The sequence below is a fragment of the Macaca mulatta genome, chromosome 18 (assembly GCF_049350105.2).
Source record: "Macaca mulatta isolate MMU2019108-1 chromosome 18, T2T-MMU8v2.0, whole genome shotgun sequence".
NCBI lineage: Eukaryota > Metazoa > Chordata > Mammalia > Primates > Cercopithecidae > Macaca > Macaca mulatta.
The window spans coordinates 70,990,515-71,008,752 of record NC_133423.1 but is presented as its reverse complement, the minus strand read 5'-3'; the positions used below and the strand labels follow the sequence as shown (position 1 = coordinate 71,008,752).

General features: G+C 39.6%; 1 protein-coding gene across 4 annotated transcripts in view; it reads left to right on the top strand.

Moving 5' to 3' along the window:
- Positions 1–18,238, top strand: part of GREB1L (GREB1 like retinoic acid receptor coactivator) — a 296,235-nt gene that overhangs the window by 174,455 nt on the left and 103,542 nt on the right. For all 4 annotated transcript variants that reach the window (XM_001088999.4, XM_015121639.3, XM_015121640.3 and 1 more), the window contains exons 6-7: positions 981–1,157; positions 4,726–4,848. In XM_001088999.4, the coding sequence (XP_001088999.4) occupies positions 981–1,157; positions 4,726–4,848 (300 nt within the window). The remainder of the gene's footprint in view (positions 1–980; positions 1,158–4,725; positions 4,849–18,238) is intronic.

Below are 18,238 nucleotides of genomic sequence, written 5' to 3'. Positions count from 1 at the left end.
GTTTTTAGTCTGTGTATTAAGGGGGACTGAAAAGTTAATTTTCAATAAAAAAAGGCATGGCAAAAAAAAAAAGGCATGGCTTTTCATCTTCCCAGTTTTCTCTGTTTCTTCTTTTTTCCGTGTCCCCTGTTCTAACCAGGTCACCAACATTTTTGTTTTGTTTAATTTGTCTGAGTGGAATTATTTGGATATTAGATCTAAAGGAATAATAAGCTAGTATGAATAAAGAAGTGTTAGAAAAGGAGAAATGGGAATCTCATGGTACTCCTGTCGGAAAGTATAGCTAGATCTCACAGAAACTAGAAGCTGATAGAGCCCTGAATTTGCACATCTGGCCCGTGCTCTGCTCTCCTCTTGGCAGATCAGCTTCTTCTTCATGGTTCTTGGTTCCCATACCCTAGCTTACATGTGGCTGACGTAACCCTAATTGGGATTCCAATTCTGTAAAACCTTACAAATCCAGGGTCCAGCACCACCTGCCTGACTTTTTGTATTTATTTCGAAATTCCAGGAGAGAGATTCTGACTGTCCCAGACTGGGTCAGATGGTGGGCCACAAGCTCACCAGCTGTGACCATGGAGGCAAGTCTGAGTGGTAGAGAGGGCAGAGAACCAGGTTATCTAAGGAAGGAGTATGTGGGGAAGAAATAATAGACATTCTAGAACCAAGCTTTTTATTATATTATGTGCTCTATTTCCTTAACCATTATCTACTGTATTTATCAACCCTATTTCCTTAACCTTTTAGAGGCTATCCTTTCCTTTCCTTTTAGAGCAGCATTTAAATTATTTCCAGTCTTTCACTGTTACAAAATAACTCTGCTAAAGAAATGTGTACCTGTTTTTTTTCCCTCTGAATTATTTCCTTGAGATTGAGACATTTTTGGGTCAAAGAATGTGAACGTTTCTATGCTGTTTAATACATAAAAGTATTGTATCAACTTACAAGGCCATTAGTAACATTGGTTTTCCTCACTTCAGGGTTTTCTGGAAATTGTATCGGCTGTGGAGAAAGAGGATTTCGATATTTCACGGAATTTTCCAACCACATTAACTTGAAGCTCACCACTCAGCCAAAGAAGCAGAAGCACTTAAAGTACTACCTAGTCAGAAGCTCCCAGGGCGTACTGTCTAAGGGACCTCTTATCTGCTGGAAAGGTAGTCAATTTCCAGGAAGAAAAGGGGAGGGAATGGAGATTTTAGAGTGGTGACAAGTGACCCATACAAGATTCGGAGTTCAGGTGGGATACAAATAAACATCTCAAGTTCAGAAGGATATCCAAAAATTTAAAGCCTTCTGGTGTGTTATTTGACTTGCCCCTTACATTTTTAACAGAGACAATTCAAGTGTAGGAAAGTGCATGTCTCTGTATTTGTCTCTTGGGAAGGGGGTACAGCTCTCAAGGGGAAAAATGGACTTTTTCTAGCTCTTCCGTCATTTAGAGAGATGCCCTTTTGACTCTATTTAATTTCTTTGGAGATTTTCGAACATCCGTATTTTTTTTCTATTTTAACTAGAGCTAAACATACTTAGAGTAAACATTTATGTTCTCTTCATAATACCTGGGAAAACACACTATTAAGTTGGCAAAGTGTTATTTCTTATAAATTAGGAAGAACTTAACTTATTTATAGAAATGAATCCAGTTGAAACTTCACATCTTCATGTGCTTGATAGGAATTGACAGAAGTTCTCTTCACTGTGCTAAAGAAAAGAAGTATTTAATTGTTATTCTATTGATCAGTTTCTTAGATGCTGAGATTTTTTTCTCCATATAATAACTATCTTTTTTTTTTTTTTTTGAGATGGAGTCTCGCTCTGTCGCCCAGGCTGGAGTGCAGAGGCACAATCTCGGCTCACTGCAAGCTCCACCTCCCAGGTTCATGCCATTCTCCTGCATCAGCCTGCCGAGTAGCTGGGACTACAGGCGCCCGCCACCACGCCCAGCTAATTTTTTGTATTTTTAGTAGAGACGGGGTTTCACCATGTTAGCCAGGATGGTCTCAATCTCCTGACCTTGTGATCCGCCCACCTCGGCCTCCCAAAGTGCTGGGATTACAGGCGTGAGCCACCGCACCCAGCCTATAATAACTGTGTGTATGTGTGTGTGTGTGTGTGTGTGTATATATATATATATTTTTTTTTTTTTTTTTTTGAGACAGCATCTCCTTCTGTTGCCCAGGGTGTAGTGCAGCAGTGAGATCTTGGCTCATTGCAACCTTTACCTCCCAGGTTCAAGCGATTCTCCTGCTTCAGCCTCCTGAGTAGCTGGAATTGCAGGCGTGTGACACCACACCCGGCTAATTTTTGTATTTTTAGTAGAGAAGGGGTTTCATCATATTGGTCAGGCTGGTCTCAAACTCCTGACCTCGTGATCTGCCCGCCTTGGCATCCCCAAGTGCTGAGCCACCATGCCCGGCCTATAATAACTATTTTTAATGTTTCTATTTGTTGTCTATACAATATTTTTTCCTGACTATGAAAAACAGCATAATATTCCAAATTACAACTGCAGGTTTGTTTCTGAGTCCTTCACCTTAATTTCTCTTAGTTACCTTTGAAGTAGCATTATATAGTTCTTTAGGAAATGGGTACATATTCCAAGATAGGTATCATCAGAACTTAAAGCTTGTGACCACTGAATCATAAGCTGGTGAATAAGTCTTTGTCCTATTAAATGATTTTTCTCAGAAAGATCATTTTGAATGTCATGAATCCTAATAAAAGGGTAAAAGTAGGATAGGTATCACCTCCCTCCCTTTTAATTTCCTTCTTTAGCCTTGTTTTGGTTGCATAAAATATTTTTAACTTCTTAGTTAGTACTCAGTGGCAATTCATCTTTCCTTCCTTCCTTCCTTTTCCTTCTTTTCTTTTTTTCTTCCTTCCTTCCTTCATTCCTTCCCCTTTCCCTTTTTCTTCCTTTCTTCCTTTCCTTTCCTTTCCTTCCTTTCCCTTTCCTTTTTCCTTTTCCTTTCCTTTGCTTTCTTTCCCTTCCCCCTTTCCCCCTTTCCCCCTTTCTCTGCCTCTCCTCTTCCCTCCCCTCCCCTCTCCTCCCCTCCCCTCTCCTCTCTTTCCTTTCTTTCCTTCTTACACGATCTCACTCTGTTGCCCAGGCTGGACTGCGGTGGCTCACTGCAACCTCTCCCACCCCAGGCTCAAGTGATCTTCCTGCCTCAGCCTCCCAAGGAGCTGGGACTACAGACGCACACCACCGTACCTGGCTAATTTTTGTATTTTTTGTAGGGACAGGGTTTCACCATGTTGCCCAGACTGGTCTCGAACTCTTGAGTTCAAGTGATCCACCCACTTTGGCCTCTCAAAGTGGTAAAGTTACATGCATGAGCCACCATGCCTGGCCTCATTTTTCTAATAAAGAATAACATTTGTGAGAGAAGCCTCACGTTTATAATAGTTGCTATTTTGGAGCTGAAATTATATTTATTTGTATAATTTATATATACATACATATAATATCAATATACATATGTGCATATATTACATATTGGAGATATGCTCTTAGGCCAGAATACACTACTCCTCATAGAAGGTAATAGCATAGAAGGTTATAGAAAACTGCTTCCTGGCCGGGCGTGGTGGCTCACGCCTGTAATCCCAGCACTTTGGGAGGCCGAGGCGGGCGGATCACAAGGTCAGGAGATCGAGACCACGGTGAAACCCCGTCTCTACTAAAAATACAAAAAATTAGCCGGGCGCGGTTGTGGGCGCCTGTAGTCCCAGCTACTCGGGAGGCTGAGGCAGGAGAATGGCGTGAACCCGGGAGGCGGAGCTTGCAGTGAGCCGAGATCGCGCCACTGTACTCCAGCCTGGGCGACAGAGCCAGACTCCGTCTCAAAAAAAAAAAAAAAAAAAAAAAAAAAAAAAAAAAAGAAAACTGCTTCCAGTCATTGTATGTATCTGATAAACTTGGAGACACTCTAAAGGACCCTCTGTAACTTTGTCGTATGAAATTATTTATATTCTTTTTTCACATGCTACTTTTTGAGACTAATAGGGTAAAATTTGGTTGGAAGTTAACAGTCCCACAGGCTGTGATAGTACTTACTATCTACCTGAATCAGTACAAAACACTAATAAAATATCATCCCAGACGCCCATTAATACTGGCTTACTTAAAATGAAGCTTGGCATAGCATGATCAGTAACCACTTTGAATATTGGCTGTCTCCTTTAATAAGAACTGAGAATAATAATAATTTGAGCATTTAAAATTTTTCTCTACTGCCTATACATTTTTCTTTGCTTCTGTTTTTGGACCTAAATTAAGGTTGAGAAGAGAAGGTTATAGGCAGCCTAGACAGACCATAGGTTACTGTTCTACACTTAAACCAATCCCAGGTAGGGTGTTAACTGGTATTGAAAGGCCTATTAGGTTTTCATAAATTATTAATGTTTTAGCCTCTGTCTTACCCATAAAACTAGCATGACTATATTGGTTATGAGTATATTTCCTCTGGGAACTAGTATTTAGGGAACAAAGGTCCAATTTCTTTGCAACCATTTCTTTGTCTTCCAAACAAAAGTGTTGTATTCACTAGTTTAAACATTCTGTTGGAGTCAGGATGGGGAAGGGGATCTCTAATTAGAGAAGTGGCTGCCACTTAAGGAGCAGCAATTTAATTTAGAGATTTTATGGATTGTGTCCCCATCACCTGTTTTAACAGAACATTGGTCACTTCATACAGTGTAATTTTTACTCTTTTCCAGAATGTAGAAGCCGACAATCCTCTGCTTCTTGCCACTCTATTAAACCAAGCTCTTCAGTGTCATCAACTGTGACCCCAGAAAATGGGACAACTAATGGATACAAATCAGGATTCACTCAGACAGGTATGGGGTATTTTTCTTTTGGCATTTCAAGCATCACATGTATATTTAATGAGGCTTTTTAAAGTATATATTTACTGCTGGCTGGTTTGAATAGAGAGATTTCAAAATAAAGGTATTACTTGAGTTACTATTAGAATTAGAACTCAGCCTTGAGATGGGTTAATCCGTGAATGACCAGAACCCAAGTCCTCACAGTCCTGACAGTGGTAGGAAATTTAGCTGAAGCCTAGGACATTATTCTAGGGGGAGACTGACAGTAGGCAATAAGTGGAAATCCAGACACTAGGGAAGTCTGCATCATAGCCATCCAGTGGCAAGTACTGGAGACACAGTCATGAAGACTGGAGTTCCAGGGTAGGGCTCTAGCTAAGCCCACAGAACATCATAGGGAGTAGTGCACCAACTGGGATACAAAACAAGGTCCCAAGCTAGGATTGTGGATCACAACGGATGAACCCAGGATCTAGTTTCTAGTGGTACAAAAGAGGCACTGGTTATGAGTAACTAGATAAAATCTTAGTGCCTGAAACTAGGTCACAATATCAGGACAGGATCAGCAGAATGACTGATTGTACTGAGCAGATAAGCTACTAGTCTGAGGCTTCTAAAAATTCCTCCAGCATAGAGCACCGGCCCAGGCCCTGAGGCCAAGATAAAATTCCAGGTGGAACTTCATGGTTCCAGGTGGCCAAAGGGCTGGAGGGCTTTACCTGAAGAGATCACTGCAGATAGTATTTGAGAAAATTACTCAGAACCAGCCTTGGTTATATCTTAGGCAAGAAGGAAAGTATTTTAAAAGACTTTGTGAATTTTTTTTCAGTTCACTTGTTTTTCGTGGAGTACATTTTACTCGTCTGATACACAAACTTCATAGCATATGTACTTTGCCAGTGTTAACCACAAATTGAGAAGAAGGTGGTCTCCATTTGCTACATAGCATACCTCTTTCAAATTAATGTGAAATTGTGATGAGCTGGTCAATTGTTTCTACTTATTTTCAAGATAGAAGTGATTATTGGAATATATTAGCAGCAGCAGCAATGATAATAAGGCTAACTTTCTTTGGGACATTTCTTGCTATGTGCCTGTACTAAGCTAAGCCCACCTCTTCCTGGATTGTAAAAAGTTTGGCTTTTAAATTGCGCGGGAGATTTAGATAGAGGCTCTGATCTGAGAGAATAGACCACTTCTGTTTAGAATAAATGAGAGAACATAGTGTCACTACGTATTCAAGAAAGAAACAAGTTAGCATTTGGCTCTGGCCATTGAAGGAATAGCCTTCATTACATTAATGACACACCTGCATGTCTCTCTTAGAATACCATTTTTGTAATTTGATTGATCCCATAGTATATTATGCTGTGAAATATAATTTTTAAAACCACAGTATTAAAAGCTAAGATTTACTTCATTACAACAAAAACGTATCAAGTGTTTATTTTGTTTTAAGAACCTTATCAGATGCTATAAGGCAGGGTTTCAGTACTCAACTGATGTCTGCAATGACTTAAAAAACATTCATGGCTGGGCATGGTGGTTCACGCCTGTAATCCCAGCACTTTGAGAGGCCAGGGTGGGTGGATCACTTGAGGTCAGGAATTCGAGACCAGTCTGGCCAACATGGCGAAACCCCGTCTCTATCAAATATACAAAAATTAGCCAGGCATGGTGGCATGCGCCTGTAATTCTAGCTACTTGGGAGGCTGAGGCACGAGAATTGCTTGTACACAACCACGAGGTGGAAGTTGCGGTGAGCTGAGATTGTGCCACTGCATTCCAGCCTGGATGAGACTCTGTCTCAAAAGAGACAGAGTGAGACTCTGTCTCAAAAGAAAAAAAATTAATATAAGGGATTAAAGAACAATAAAACAGGGCCAAGCACAGTGGCTCATGCCTATAATCCTAGCACTTTGGTAGGTAAGCCTAGGCGTGTGGATCCCTTCAGCTCAGGAGTTCGATATCAGCCTGGGCAACATAGTGAAACCACGTCTCTACTAAAAATACAAAAATTAGCCGGGTGCTCTTGCAGTGAGTTGAGATACTGCCACAGCACTCTGGCCTGGGCAACAGAGCCAGACCCTGTCTGAAAAAAAACAAAAGAAAAAGAACAATAAAACATGTAACCTTTCCTAAGAGGGAGAGATAGGTATGTAAATAAGCAGTTGTACCTGAAAATAATAACAAGGTATTAAAATGTTAATAAGAAGTAATACAATTTTAATTATACCAGAAAATATACTTTGTAAACAAATTTTGCTTTGAAAGAGGAAATCAAGATTCAGGCTTTAGCAAACGCTCCCCCAGTTGCCATCATGAAACACAGGCCAAGAGCAAGGGGAAGGCACTGACTGACTCACAGTGGCCAAGTTTTAATGCTCACATTCTTTTGTGTCCCTGTGAGGATGTAAGTGGTAATTTGACCATGAAAATTAGTTATTAACAATTTCAGATGCAACTTAGAAAATTTAATAAAAGAAAGTGCCTTTATAAGTGATGCTTTGTATCTAAAATTTTGTATTAATGAATGTTTATAGACTCTTCAATAGTTTCTTTCTTCTGACACTTGAACATAATCGACTGTAGAAATTTCATGTTGGCATTATGATACCATCACAAATATTAGCATGTGCAGCACCTCCTTAACTGATTGATTGAGGTTCACCTTTCTATAGGAGATTGTTTTCTCCCTTATCTTAATTTGCAGTCAGTGACTATCTGTAATCAACAGTTTTTAGCCTCAAGTATGGGTACACACATTGTATAGTATTTGAAGAAGAGTTTAATGCACTATTTGCATGCCTTTGTCTTGAGTTCTACCTGCTAAGCTATATATATTCTATTCTGGCTGGGTTATGACTTATTGCTTGCATATTTTCTCTTAACATTTTCTTCCTTTTTTTTGATATGGAGTCTCACTGTGATGCCCAGGCTGGAGTGCAATGGCACTATCTCGGCTCATTGCAATCTCCACCTCCCGGGTTCAAGCGATTCTCCTGCCTTAGCCTCCTGAGTAGCTGGGATTACAGTTGCGTGCTACCACGCCTGGCTAATTTTTGTATTTTTAGTAGAGACGGGGTTTCACCATATTGGCTAGGCTGTTCTCAACTCCTGACCTCGTGATCTGCCCGCCTTGGCCTCCCAAAGTGCTGGGATTACAGGCATGAACCACCACACCTGGCCTTCTCTTAACATTTTCATGTAATTGCTAATTCAAATTTTGGCCACCAAACTCAGTGAAATATTTTATCATTTTTACTGAAGGGGGCTATATTTTTATCTACCTGCATTATAAAAGTGACATACACATATATGACGTTTAATTGGGATGAAAGTTCAGGAATAGATGAAAAATGCATTTGTCTAACTCAGGATCTTGAAAATTTCCAAGTTTTTTTATAAAGGCTTTATTGTTTTAATTCTTGCAGTTAAGTCTGTGAGTCATTTTGAGTTAATTTTTGTGTAGTGTGAAATGAGAGTTTAAATTCATCTTTTCATGTGTGGATATCCAGTTGTACCAGCACCATTTGTTGAGCAGACCGTTTTCTCCTCAGTGAATTGCATTTGTCAGATGACTCTAAATATAAGGATTTGTTTCTGGAAAAATTGATAAAATGGGCCTCATCAAAATTGAAATCTTTTACACTTCAAAAGTCAATTGACTCTAAATATAAGGATTTGTTTTTGGAAAAATTGATAAAATGGACCTCATCAAAATTCAAAACTTTTACACTTCAAAATTTTAAGGATAAAGAAAATATGGTATATATACACAATGGAATTCTATTTAGTTGTAAAAAAAGAATGAAATCCTGTCATTTGAAGGAACATGGATGGGACCGGAGGTCATTATGATAAATAAGCCAGTCACAGAAAAACACATAACACGTGTTCTCACACGTGGGAGCTAAAAACAGTTGATTTCATGAAGACAGAGAGTAGAATGATGGTTACCAGAGGCTGCACAGGGTGAGGAGATGGGGATGAAGAGAGGTTGGCTAATGTGTACAAACATAAAGTTAGATAGAAAAAATAAGTTCTAGTGTTTGATAGCAGAGCAGCATGACTATAGTAATAACCAATAATATATATTTTTAAATAGCATGAAGAGAAGATTTCAATGTTCCCAGTACACACAAAAAAAGATAAATGTTTGAGGTGATGGATATCCTACTTACCCTGATTTGATCATTACATATTGTATGCATGTATCAAAATATTATCTGTACCCCATTAATATGTCCAGTTATTATCTGTCAATAAAAAGACATCATTAAGAAATGAAAAGACAAACAACAGAGTGGTAAAAATATTAGCAAAACACAAATCTAATAAAGTATTAACACCCAGAATTTACAAACGCTCTTACACAGCTTAGTAATAAGATGACAACGCAACTGAAATATGGGCAAAGGATTTGGAATAGACATTTCTTCAAATAATATATACAAATGGCTAATAAGCACATGAAAAGATACTCAATATCATTAGTCAGGGAAATGCAAATCAAAACCATAATGAGGGCCAGGTGCAGTGACTCACGCCTGTAATCCCAGCACTTTGGGAGGCCGAGGCAGGCAGATCACCTGAGGTCAGGAGTTTGAGACCAGCCTGGCCAACATGGTGAAACCCCATCTCTAGTAAAAATACAAAATTAGCCAATTGTGGTGGCGTGTGCCTATAATTCCAGCTACTCAGGAGGCTGAGGCAGGAGAATCACTTGAACCCGGGAGGTGGAGGTTGCAGTGAGCCGAGATTGCACCATTGCACTCCAGCCTGGGCAAAAAGAGAGAAACTCCATCTCAAAAAAAAAAAAAAAATAGTAATGAGATACTACTTCACATCCTCTAGAATGGCTATCAGAAAAAAGACAATAACAAGCGTCTGTGCGTGTGGAGAAGTGGGAACGATTATACACCACTGATAGGAATGCATTGGTAAAATGTGGCAGCCATTTTGGAATACAGTTTGGCAGTTTCTCAAAAAGTTGAACATAAAACTACCATGCAACCCAGCAATTCCACTCCCATATATCTACCCAAGAGAAATTAAAGTATATGTTCTCATAAAAACTTGCATGCAAATGTTCATAACATCATTATTCGTTATAATAAAAAACTAGCACCAACTAAATGTTGATTAACTTGTGAATGGCTAGACAAAAATGTAATGTATCCATATAATGGAATACCATCCAGCAATAACGAGAAACAAACTGTCGAGACAAGCTGCATCATGGATGAATCTCAAAAATACGATATTAAGTGAAAGGAACCAGCTGAAAGAGACCACTTATTGTATGGTTCTATGTATGTGAAATGTGCAGACAAGGCAAATTTATAGAGGAAGGAAAGAAGATTAGTGCTTGCCTGGAGCAGGGAGTGGGAATGGAGATGAACAGAAAATAGGGTATGAGCATTCTTATTAAGGGGATGAAAATGTTCTAACGCTGATTTATGGTGATGGTTACACAACTTGGTAAGGTTACTAAAAATCATTGAATTGTATACTTGAAATGGGCAAATTTTATACATAAAGTATACCTCAATTAAGCTATAAAAATAGATTAAAAAGCTGCTCTGAGAAAATTCATAATCCTTCGGGGTGGCACTGTTTCTCTTTCAGTTTAATACAATCTAATTTATTGAATATCTACACTGGGGTGAGCACTTTTTCAGAGCAGATGGTAAACAGCGCAGGGCTGGGAGTCAGAGTCCTGCTATTAAGATACTGTACCTGACATATATTGGCTGACAATTGGGATAAGCCAATCAATTTTTCTGTGCTTCAGTTGCCTTTTCTTATTTGCAAAAACTGAAATTAACAATACCTGTTTTGCAACTTTGTGAGGAATGACTTAGCCTTGCTACCACACTTCTGCTCGTGTGACATTGTTCCCTGTTACAATGAGTTGCGAACCTTCTATATTCTCTTATACGCTAGAAGCTTTATGTTCTTTTTGTTTATCTCTGTATCACCTGGTACCAGACAAATGCCCGGAAATAAATGTTATTTGAATTCTGTTTTTATTTAAATTAGATATTAGCATTTGGGGATTATTAATTTAGTCTTTCTTTATTAAGAGTACTGGTATGTACTGTTTTCTAAATGAAGATAATATGCTCATCCACCATTAAAAGAACACATGTTTTATCCCCTAGCTTGTAGGGAAGCATAGGGGTGAGCCTCCTAAGCTCTGCCCCTGTCACTCATAGTATGGCTTTTAGGAAGATTCTATGAAGCAGGGCCACTTTATGATTTTCTTGGGCCCTAGGTATCTTTGCCTATGTGGGCTCTTCCTCTGTAGAAAAACGTGTAAAATTATGTTTTATAACTGTCGATATAAGGTGAATATATTAACATTACATATAAAGTCCGGCTCGGCGGCTCCTGCCTATAATGCCAGCACTTGGGGAGGCCAAGGTGGGCAGGTCGCTTGAGCCCCAAAGTTCAAGACCAGCCTGGGCACCGTGGCAAAATCCTGTCTCTACAAAAAATATAAAAATTAGCCAGGTGTGGTGGCAAGCATCTATAGTCCCAGCTACTGGAAAGGCTGAGGCAGGAGAATTGCTTGAGCCCGGGAGGCAGAGGTTGCAGTGAGCCAAGATTGTGCCCCTGCACTCCAGCCTGAGCAACAGAAAAACAAAAAAACAAAAAAAAAACAGAAAGTGTTGATCATAAAGGAAAAGACTGATATTTTACTACATTAAAATTATAACTTCTAACTATTAGGAGTCACCATAGAGTAAAAAAACAAGCCATAAATTGGGAGATGATATGTGTAATACATAAAACTAACAAAGAACTAGTATCCAGAACATATAAAGAATACTTATGGGCCAGGCATATGGCTCATGCCTGTAATCTTCACTCTTTGGGAGGCTGAGGCGGGAGGATCACTTGAACCCAGGAGGTTGAGGCTGCAGTGAGCTATGGTCTTGCCACTGCACTCCAGCCTGGGCAACAGAGCTAGGCTCTACCTTAAAAAATAAATTAGAAAAGAATATTTATGAATTAATAAGAAAAATATGTCAGTAGAAACAGTGAGCAGAACTTCAACAGGCGCTTCACAAAAGAGAATATCCAAGTGGGCAATAAATACATGAGAAGATGATTAACCACTTTGGTAATCAGGAAAATTAGATTAAAAATACGAGATACTATATTCAGATCCCAAATTCGCAGTGAATTTAAGTGTGACAAATAGTTGATGTTGGCAAGGATTTCTTTTTTTTTTTTTTTTTTTTTTGAGATGGAGTCTTGCTCTGTCGCCCAGGCCGGAGTGCAGTGGCACAATCTCAGCTCACTGCAAGCTCTGCCTCCCGGGTTCACGCCATTCTCCTGCCTCAGCCTCCCGAGTAGCTGGGACTACAGGCGCCCACCACCTCACCCAGCTAGTTTGTGGGGTTTCACCATGTTAGCCAGGATGGTCTCGATCTCCTGACCTCGTGATCCGCCCACCTCGGCCTCCCAAAGTGCTGGAATTACAGGTGTGAGCTACCATGCCTGGCCAGATGTTGGCAAAGATTTCAAGCAATAAGAACTAATATACACTGCTGGTAGGAGTGTTAATTGATACCAAATCTCTGTAAGTAAGTTGCAATACATAGTAAAGTAGAAAATGTGCATATTCTCTGATCCAGCTACTCCATTCTAAGGAAGATTTTGTATATGTGCACCAAGAGGTATGTACAAGATTGTTCATGGCAGTGTTCTTCACAGCCACCTTAAACAGGAAACAACTAAAGTGTCCATTAAAAATAGAATGGGTAAGTAAATTGTGAGATACTCATATTTAGGGCCAGGTGAGGTGGCTCATGCCTGTAGTCCTGGCACTTTGGGAGGCTGAGGCTGCTGGATTGCTTGAGCTCAGGAGTTCAAGACTAGCCTTGTCTTGAACATAGTGAAATCTTGTCTCTACAAAAATACAAAAAAATAAAAATAAAAATTAGCAATGCGTGTTGACACATGCCTGTAGTCCCAGTTAGTTGGGGACCTGAGGCAGGAGGATGTCTCGAGCCCAGGAGGTCAAGGCCACAGTGAGCTGTGATCTCACCACTGCACTCCAGCCTGGGCAACAGAGTGACACCCTGTCTCAAAACAACAACAAATATATATATATATATAAAAAATGAAATAGCATATGACAATGAAAATAAACAGATGCCTACCCCTAGCACTACAGAGGAATCTTACAAAGATGATATTGAACAAAAAAGTCATTCACAAAAGACTCCATCCAATATTATTTCATTTCTATTACATTAAAGAAAGGCGAAACTAAACTATTTGAGAAATGCATACAAAACACAGTGATCACCTCTGGGCAGAAGGAGGGAGCTGGGATGGAGAAGAGCACACAGGAGGTTACCAGCGGCTGACAGTATTTTGTTTTGTGTTTTTTCTTTGACTTGGATGGTGGTTTGATAGATATTTACCTTGTGGTTATTCCTTAAGCTATAAATAAATGTTTTATGCACTCTTTTGTATTATGATACATCTCAATGAGAATAAAAGGGTGGATTTACCACCCCTGCCCCACCCGCCACCAAACTACATACATGTACTAATGTATGTAGTCCTCATACTTTGATAGCAAGTAGTATCATAGGCAGGGATGCTATGGTGTAATAATAATGTTTGGGTCTTTTGAGTTTTTCTATTCCCCACTGTGGTGACTGCACAGTGGGATTGTTGCTGTCATAGTAATCTCTCATAGCTGACCTTACTGTCTAAGAAGCAAGTGGGCAGGAACAACCCTAAATGGAACTCCGTAAGTGTCCAACACTTTTCCTTCCCCGTCCTCCACCATGGCTTCCTTTCCTTTTCCTACCAAGAGTTTAGAGCTCTCATACTGCCCTCTGTGTGTCCAGAATATTTTGTGATCTGCCACCCCCTAACCTAGGCCTTCCCTGCTCACACAGCCTATCACTTTGTTTCCATTTCCCCCCGGACTCCTCCTCTGTCCCTGGTGATGGCTGTTTAAGAAGCAGATTGTATGGGAGTGTATCATTCAACTGTCCCTAAGATGTGGCCGTGTCTGTCTTCTTCCGCTTTGTGTCCTCCTTTGGGCACTTACCTTCCCCCTTTCCTCTCTAGGTGCATCAAAAGTTCCTCCAGCATGATTTTCCAAATTTAGTTTCTTATGAATACTCAATTAATGCTTTTATAAAACAGTCTCTTTTTTTTTCCAAATATGGTGGGAACGCTTTGGCAAATTTGCCTGCTTCTAGCCAGATACTGAGAACACGCAGGCTTTTCCTTTACACGGTAAACTCCTTGAGGGTAGGGATTATTCCCCTACTGCATTCCCAGAGCCTAACATAGTGCCTGGCATGCTGAAGAGGCTCAATAAATATTCGATGAGTTCATGGATGGGAGAGGAAGGAAAACAATGATCACTCCCCTCTGAGACAGGAGAGGAGGCTCAGGGTTATGCATGTGCTTGTGAGACTTCTATTCCTGCTAAGAGAAAATGCAACCCTTTAGTAAGCATGAGGAAGAATATCCCACTTTGTGGAAATGAAGAAAGCCATAAGTAATAACAGTGAGGTCATTTTCACTTATTATACTAGCCAAAATATTTTATTTCAGTGATAAAATGCAGTGCTGGTAAAACTGACACTCTCAGCCAGGCTGGTAAAGGTGAACAGTGGTGTGACCTTTTAAGAAAGCAACTTGGCAATATGTAACAAGAACATTAAAAATATTTACACCTTTGGCTATGATAATCCCACTTTAGAGGGCCTAACCAAGAAAATAACCAAAATGGAGGGTCAAGATATTCACTGCAGTTCCCTTTATATTAATTAAAAAGGAAAAGCAACCTTAGTGTAGAAACAATTGAGCAAATCAGGACATACACACATGATGAAGATGCTAAAAAAGATCATTATGAACTGTGCAGCCACATAGGAAATAATTCTGTTAAGCAATAAAAGTAAAATTGAAATAATTTTTTGTCATATCATGTAAAAAGATAATGTGGATAAAACATAGAAGGACATGTACTAAAAAAAAAACTGGTTTGTGGGAGAAATAAGATTTTAGCATGGTGGTTTCTATTTCTGAATTTTCTTTTATGTTATAATATTCATAAACATAAAAATTCTCAAGATTAATCCAAATGTATAGGTTAGTAGAAAATGTCTGCTTTTTACTGATCTCTCGTCAGCTCTTTGCATGTGTAGAAATAAAGGCCAATACCTAATGTAGGCAAGTTCAAGATACAGGTAGATGATAACATAACTAGAATTTGAACTCTCTGCTCACTACTGAACAATTATATTGGGCAGTTACTGGGTACTAGGAGATGAGGATACAAAGATGGTTTTGAGCTCTACCTAGAGTTCCGTAAAATGCTCACGTGTGTCAGATTTCAAGAGCAGAATCGGGGTAGTAGGAACAGGAAAACAAAGGGAGAACACCACTGTCATAGAATCAGTAGCAGATCAGCTCAACATTTGCTCCTGGCCTAAATGGAGAAAAGAGGCTGGATTTACCCTCCAACTACAACAACTACAACAACAAAATACAGACAAAAATACATTAAAAAATTTAAATACACCGTATATCAGGCAACAAAGAATAGTGATCCCTGAGAGATGGGAAACAATGTGAGTCTTATGATTGCGCTTGCTGTCTTCACAATTTCTAGACCATGATATAGGGAGATGAAATATAGGGAGAACCCAGCAGACTCCTTAAGTCAAATAGAAGGAACTGAGAGGGGAGACCAGAGCAGCTAGAATTGACAGGACCAAGTACCAAAGGGAAGAGAGCTGCACAAAGAAGAGGGAAACCCAAAGATGTGCAGAGGGTCCCTCAAATGTTCAACATAGTATTGATACCTGCATGTGAAGAAACTACTCAAAGCTGATTTTTAAAAAGTACCATTCAAGCCAAGAGTGGTGGCTCACATCTGTAATCCCAGCACTTTAGGAGGCTGAGGTGAGAGGATTGCTTGAGCTCAGGAGTTTGAGGCCAGCCTGGGCAACCTGGTGAGACCATGCCTCTACAAAAAATAAGGAAATTAGTTAGGCATGGTGGCATGTGCCTGTAGCACTGGCTACTCTGGGGTCTGAAGCAGCAGGAATGCTTGTGGCTGCAGTGAGCTATGATTGAACCACTGTATTCCAGCCTGGGCAACAGAATGAAACTGTCCCAAAGGAAGGAAGGGAAGGAGGGAGGGAAGGAAGGAAGGAAAGGAAGAGAGCGAGGGGAGGGAGAATGGGAAGGAAGGAGAAGGAAAAGAAAAGAAAGAGAGAAAGAGAAAGAAAGAACCATCCAAAAGGATTAGAGGAAACTGCCCAGCATTCACACAGGGCCAAGAAAAGCAGCTATTCCCACCAGCCACCAGCCAAACAGGAAAACCACATAATACATCAGCTATGAGATAGAGTACTTAGGAAGGCCTTGTCTCAGTAACAGATAATACATAGCCCTAGACTGAGCACTGCTCCAGTCCTGCCTAAAATATCATAAAAGCAAAACCCCAAAAGATCAAATTGTTTCCAGATAATTTAACTGTATCCCAAAACAAAGCTCAAGTATATTTATCGGAATATAAAAATACTCAGCACCCAACAGGATAAAATTAACAATGCCTGACATCCAGTGAAAGATTACCAGGGTGCAATGAGGCAGGAAAATACAACCAATACCAAGGAGATTAATCAATGAAAACCAATGCAGAACTGACACGTTAGAGTCAGCAGAGAAAGACATCAAAACAATTATTATAACTATATTTCATATCTTCAGAAAGTTAAGTAGACGTGGCAGATACAAAAAAGACCCAAATTAAACTTCAGTGCTTGAGAAGAAAAGTACACTGGGTGGGATTAACAACAGATGAGTCATTGAAAAAGAAAAGAATGTTGAAAGCACAGTAATGGAAACTATCTGCAGCAAAACTCAGAAACAAATAGAAGAAAATGAAACAAACATCAGTGAGCTGTGGGACAACTAGAAACAGCCTAATATACTAGTAATTGGAGGGTCTGAAGGTGTGGGAGACAAAATATATATTTGGAGAAATAATCCCCAAAAAGTTCCCAAACTTGATGAAGATTATAAACCCACGACATATATCCAAGTATATATAATCCAAGACATTCAGTGAACCCCAAGTATAAGAGAAAACTACACCAAAGCATATCACTATAAATTGCTCAAGGCCGGGCACAGTGGCTCATGCCTGTAATCCTAGCACTTTGGGAGGCCGAGATGGGCAGATCACTTGAGGTCAGGAGTTCGAGACCAGCCTGGACAACACGGTGAAACCCTGTCTTTACAAAAAATACAAGAATTAGCCAGGCATGGTGCCGGGAATCTGTAATCCCAGCTACTTGGGAGGCTAAGACAGGAGAATCACTGGGAGGCAGAGGTTGCAGTGAGCCAAGATTGTGCCACTGTGCTCCAGCCTGGGAGACACAGCAAGACTCCATTTCAAAATAAATAAATAATAAAAATATAAACAAATCATATCATTGCTCAAAAGCAATGATAAAAAGAAAAATCTTAAAAGCAACCAGAGAGAAAAGGCATGTAACGTACAGGGGAATGAAAATAAGCCTGACATCAGATTTCTCATGGGAAACAATATAAATGAGAAGACAGTAGAGCAGCATTTTTAAAGTTAACCTAGAATTTTATACCCAATAAAAATACCTTTCGGCCGGGTGCAGTGGCTCATGCCTGTAATCCTAGCACTTTGGGAGGCTGAGGTGGGTGGATCACTTGAGGTCAGGAGTTTGAGACCAGCCTGGCCAACATGGTGAAACCCCATTTCTACTAAAACTGCAAAAAAATTTACTAGGCATGGTGGTGTGAGCCTGTAGACACAGCTATTTGGGAAGCTGAGGCACGAGAATCACTTTAACCCAGGAGACAGAAGTTGCAGTGATCCAAGATCGCGCCACTGCGCTCCAGCCTAGGTGAAAGAGTGAGACTCCATCTCAAAAAAAAAAAAAAAATCTTTCAAAAATGAAGGTGAAATAAAGACACTTTCAGACATACAAAATATGGAATAGTTCACAACCAGCAGATTCACACTACAAGAAATGCTAAAGGAAGTCATTCAGATAGATAGACATCATAGCAGATGAAAATCTGAATCTTTACAAGGCATTGAAAACCACTGAAAATAGTAACTGCATAGATAAATGTACATAATTTTTAAATTTAAATCTATTTAAAAGGCGATTGTTATACCAGTATAATAATATATTTTAGTTTTATAATAAATATAAAAGTAAATTATATGACAATAGTCTAAAGACCAGGAGGGGAAATATGGAAGCTGGGAAAACTGGCTAGCCATATGTAGAAAGCTGAAACTGGATCCCTTCATTACACCTTATACAAAAATTAATTCAAGATGGATTAAAGA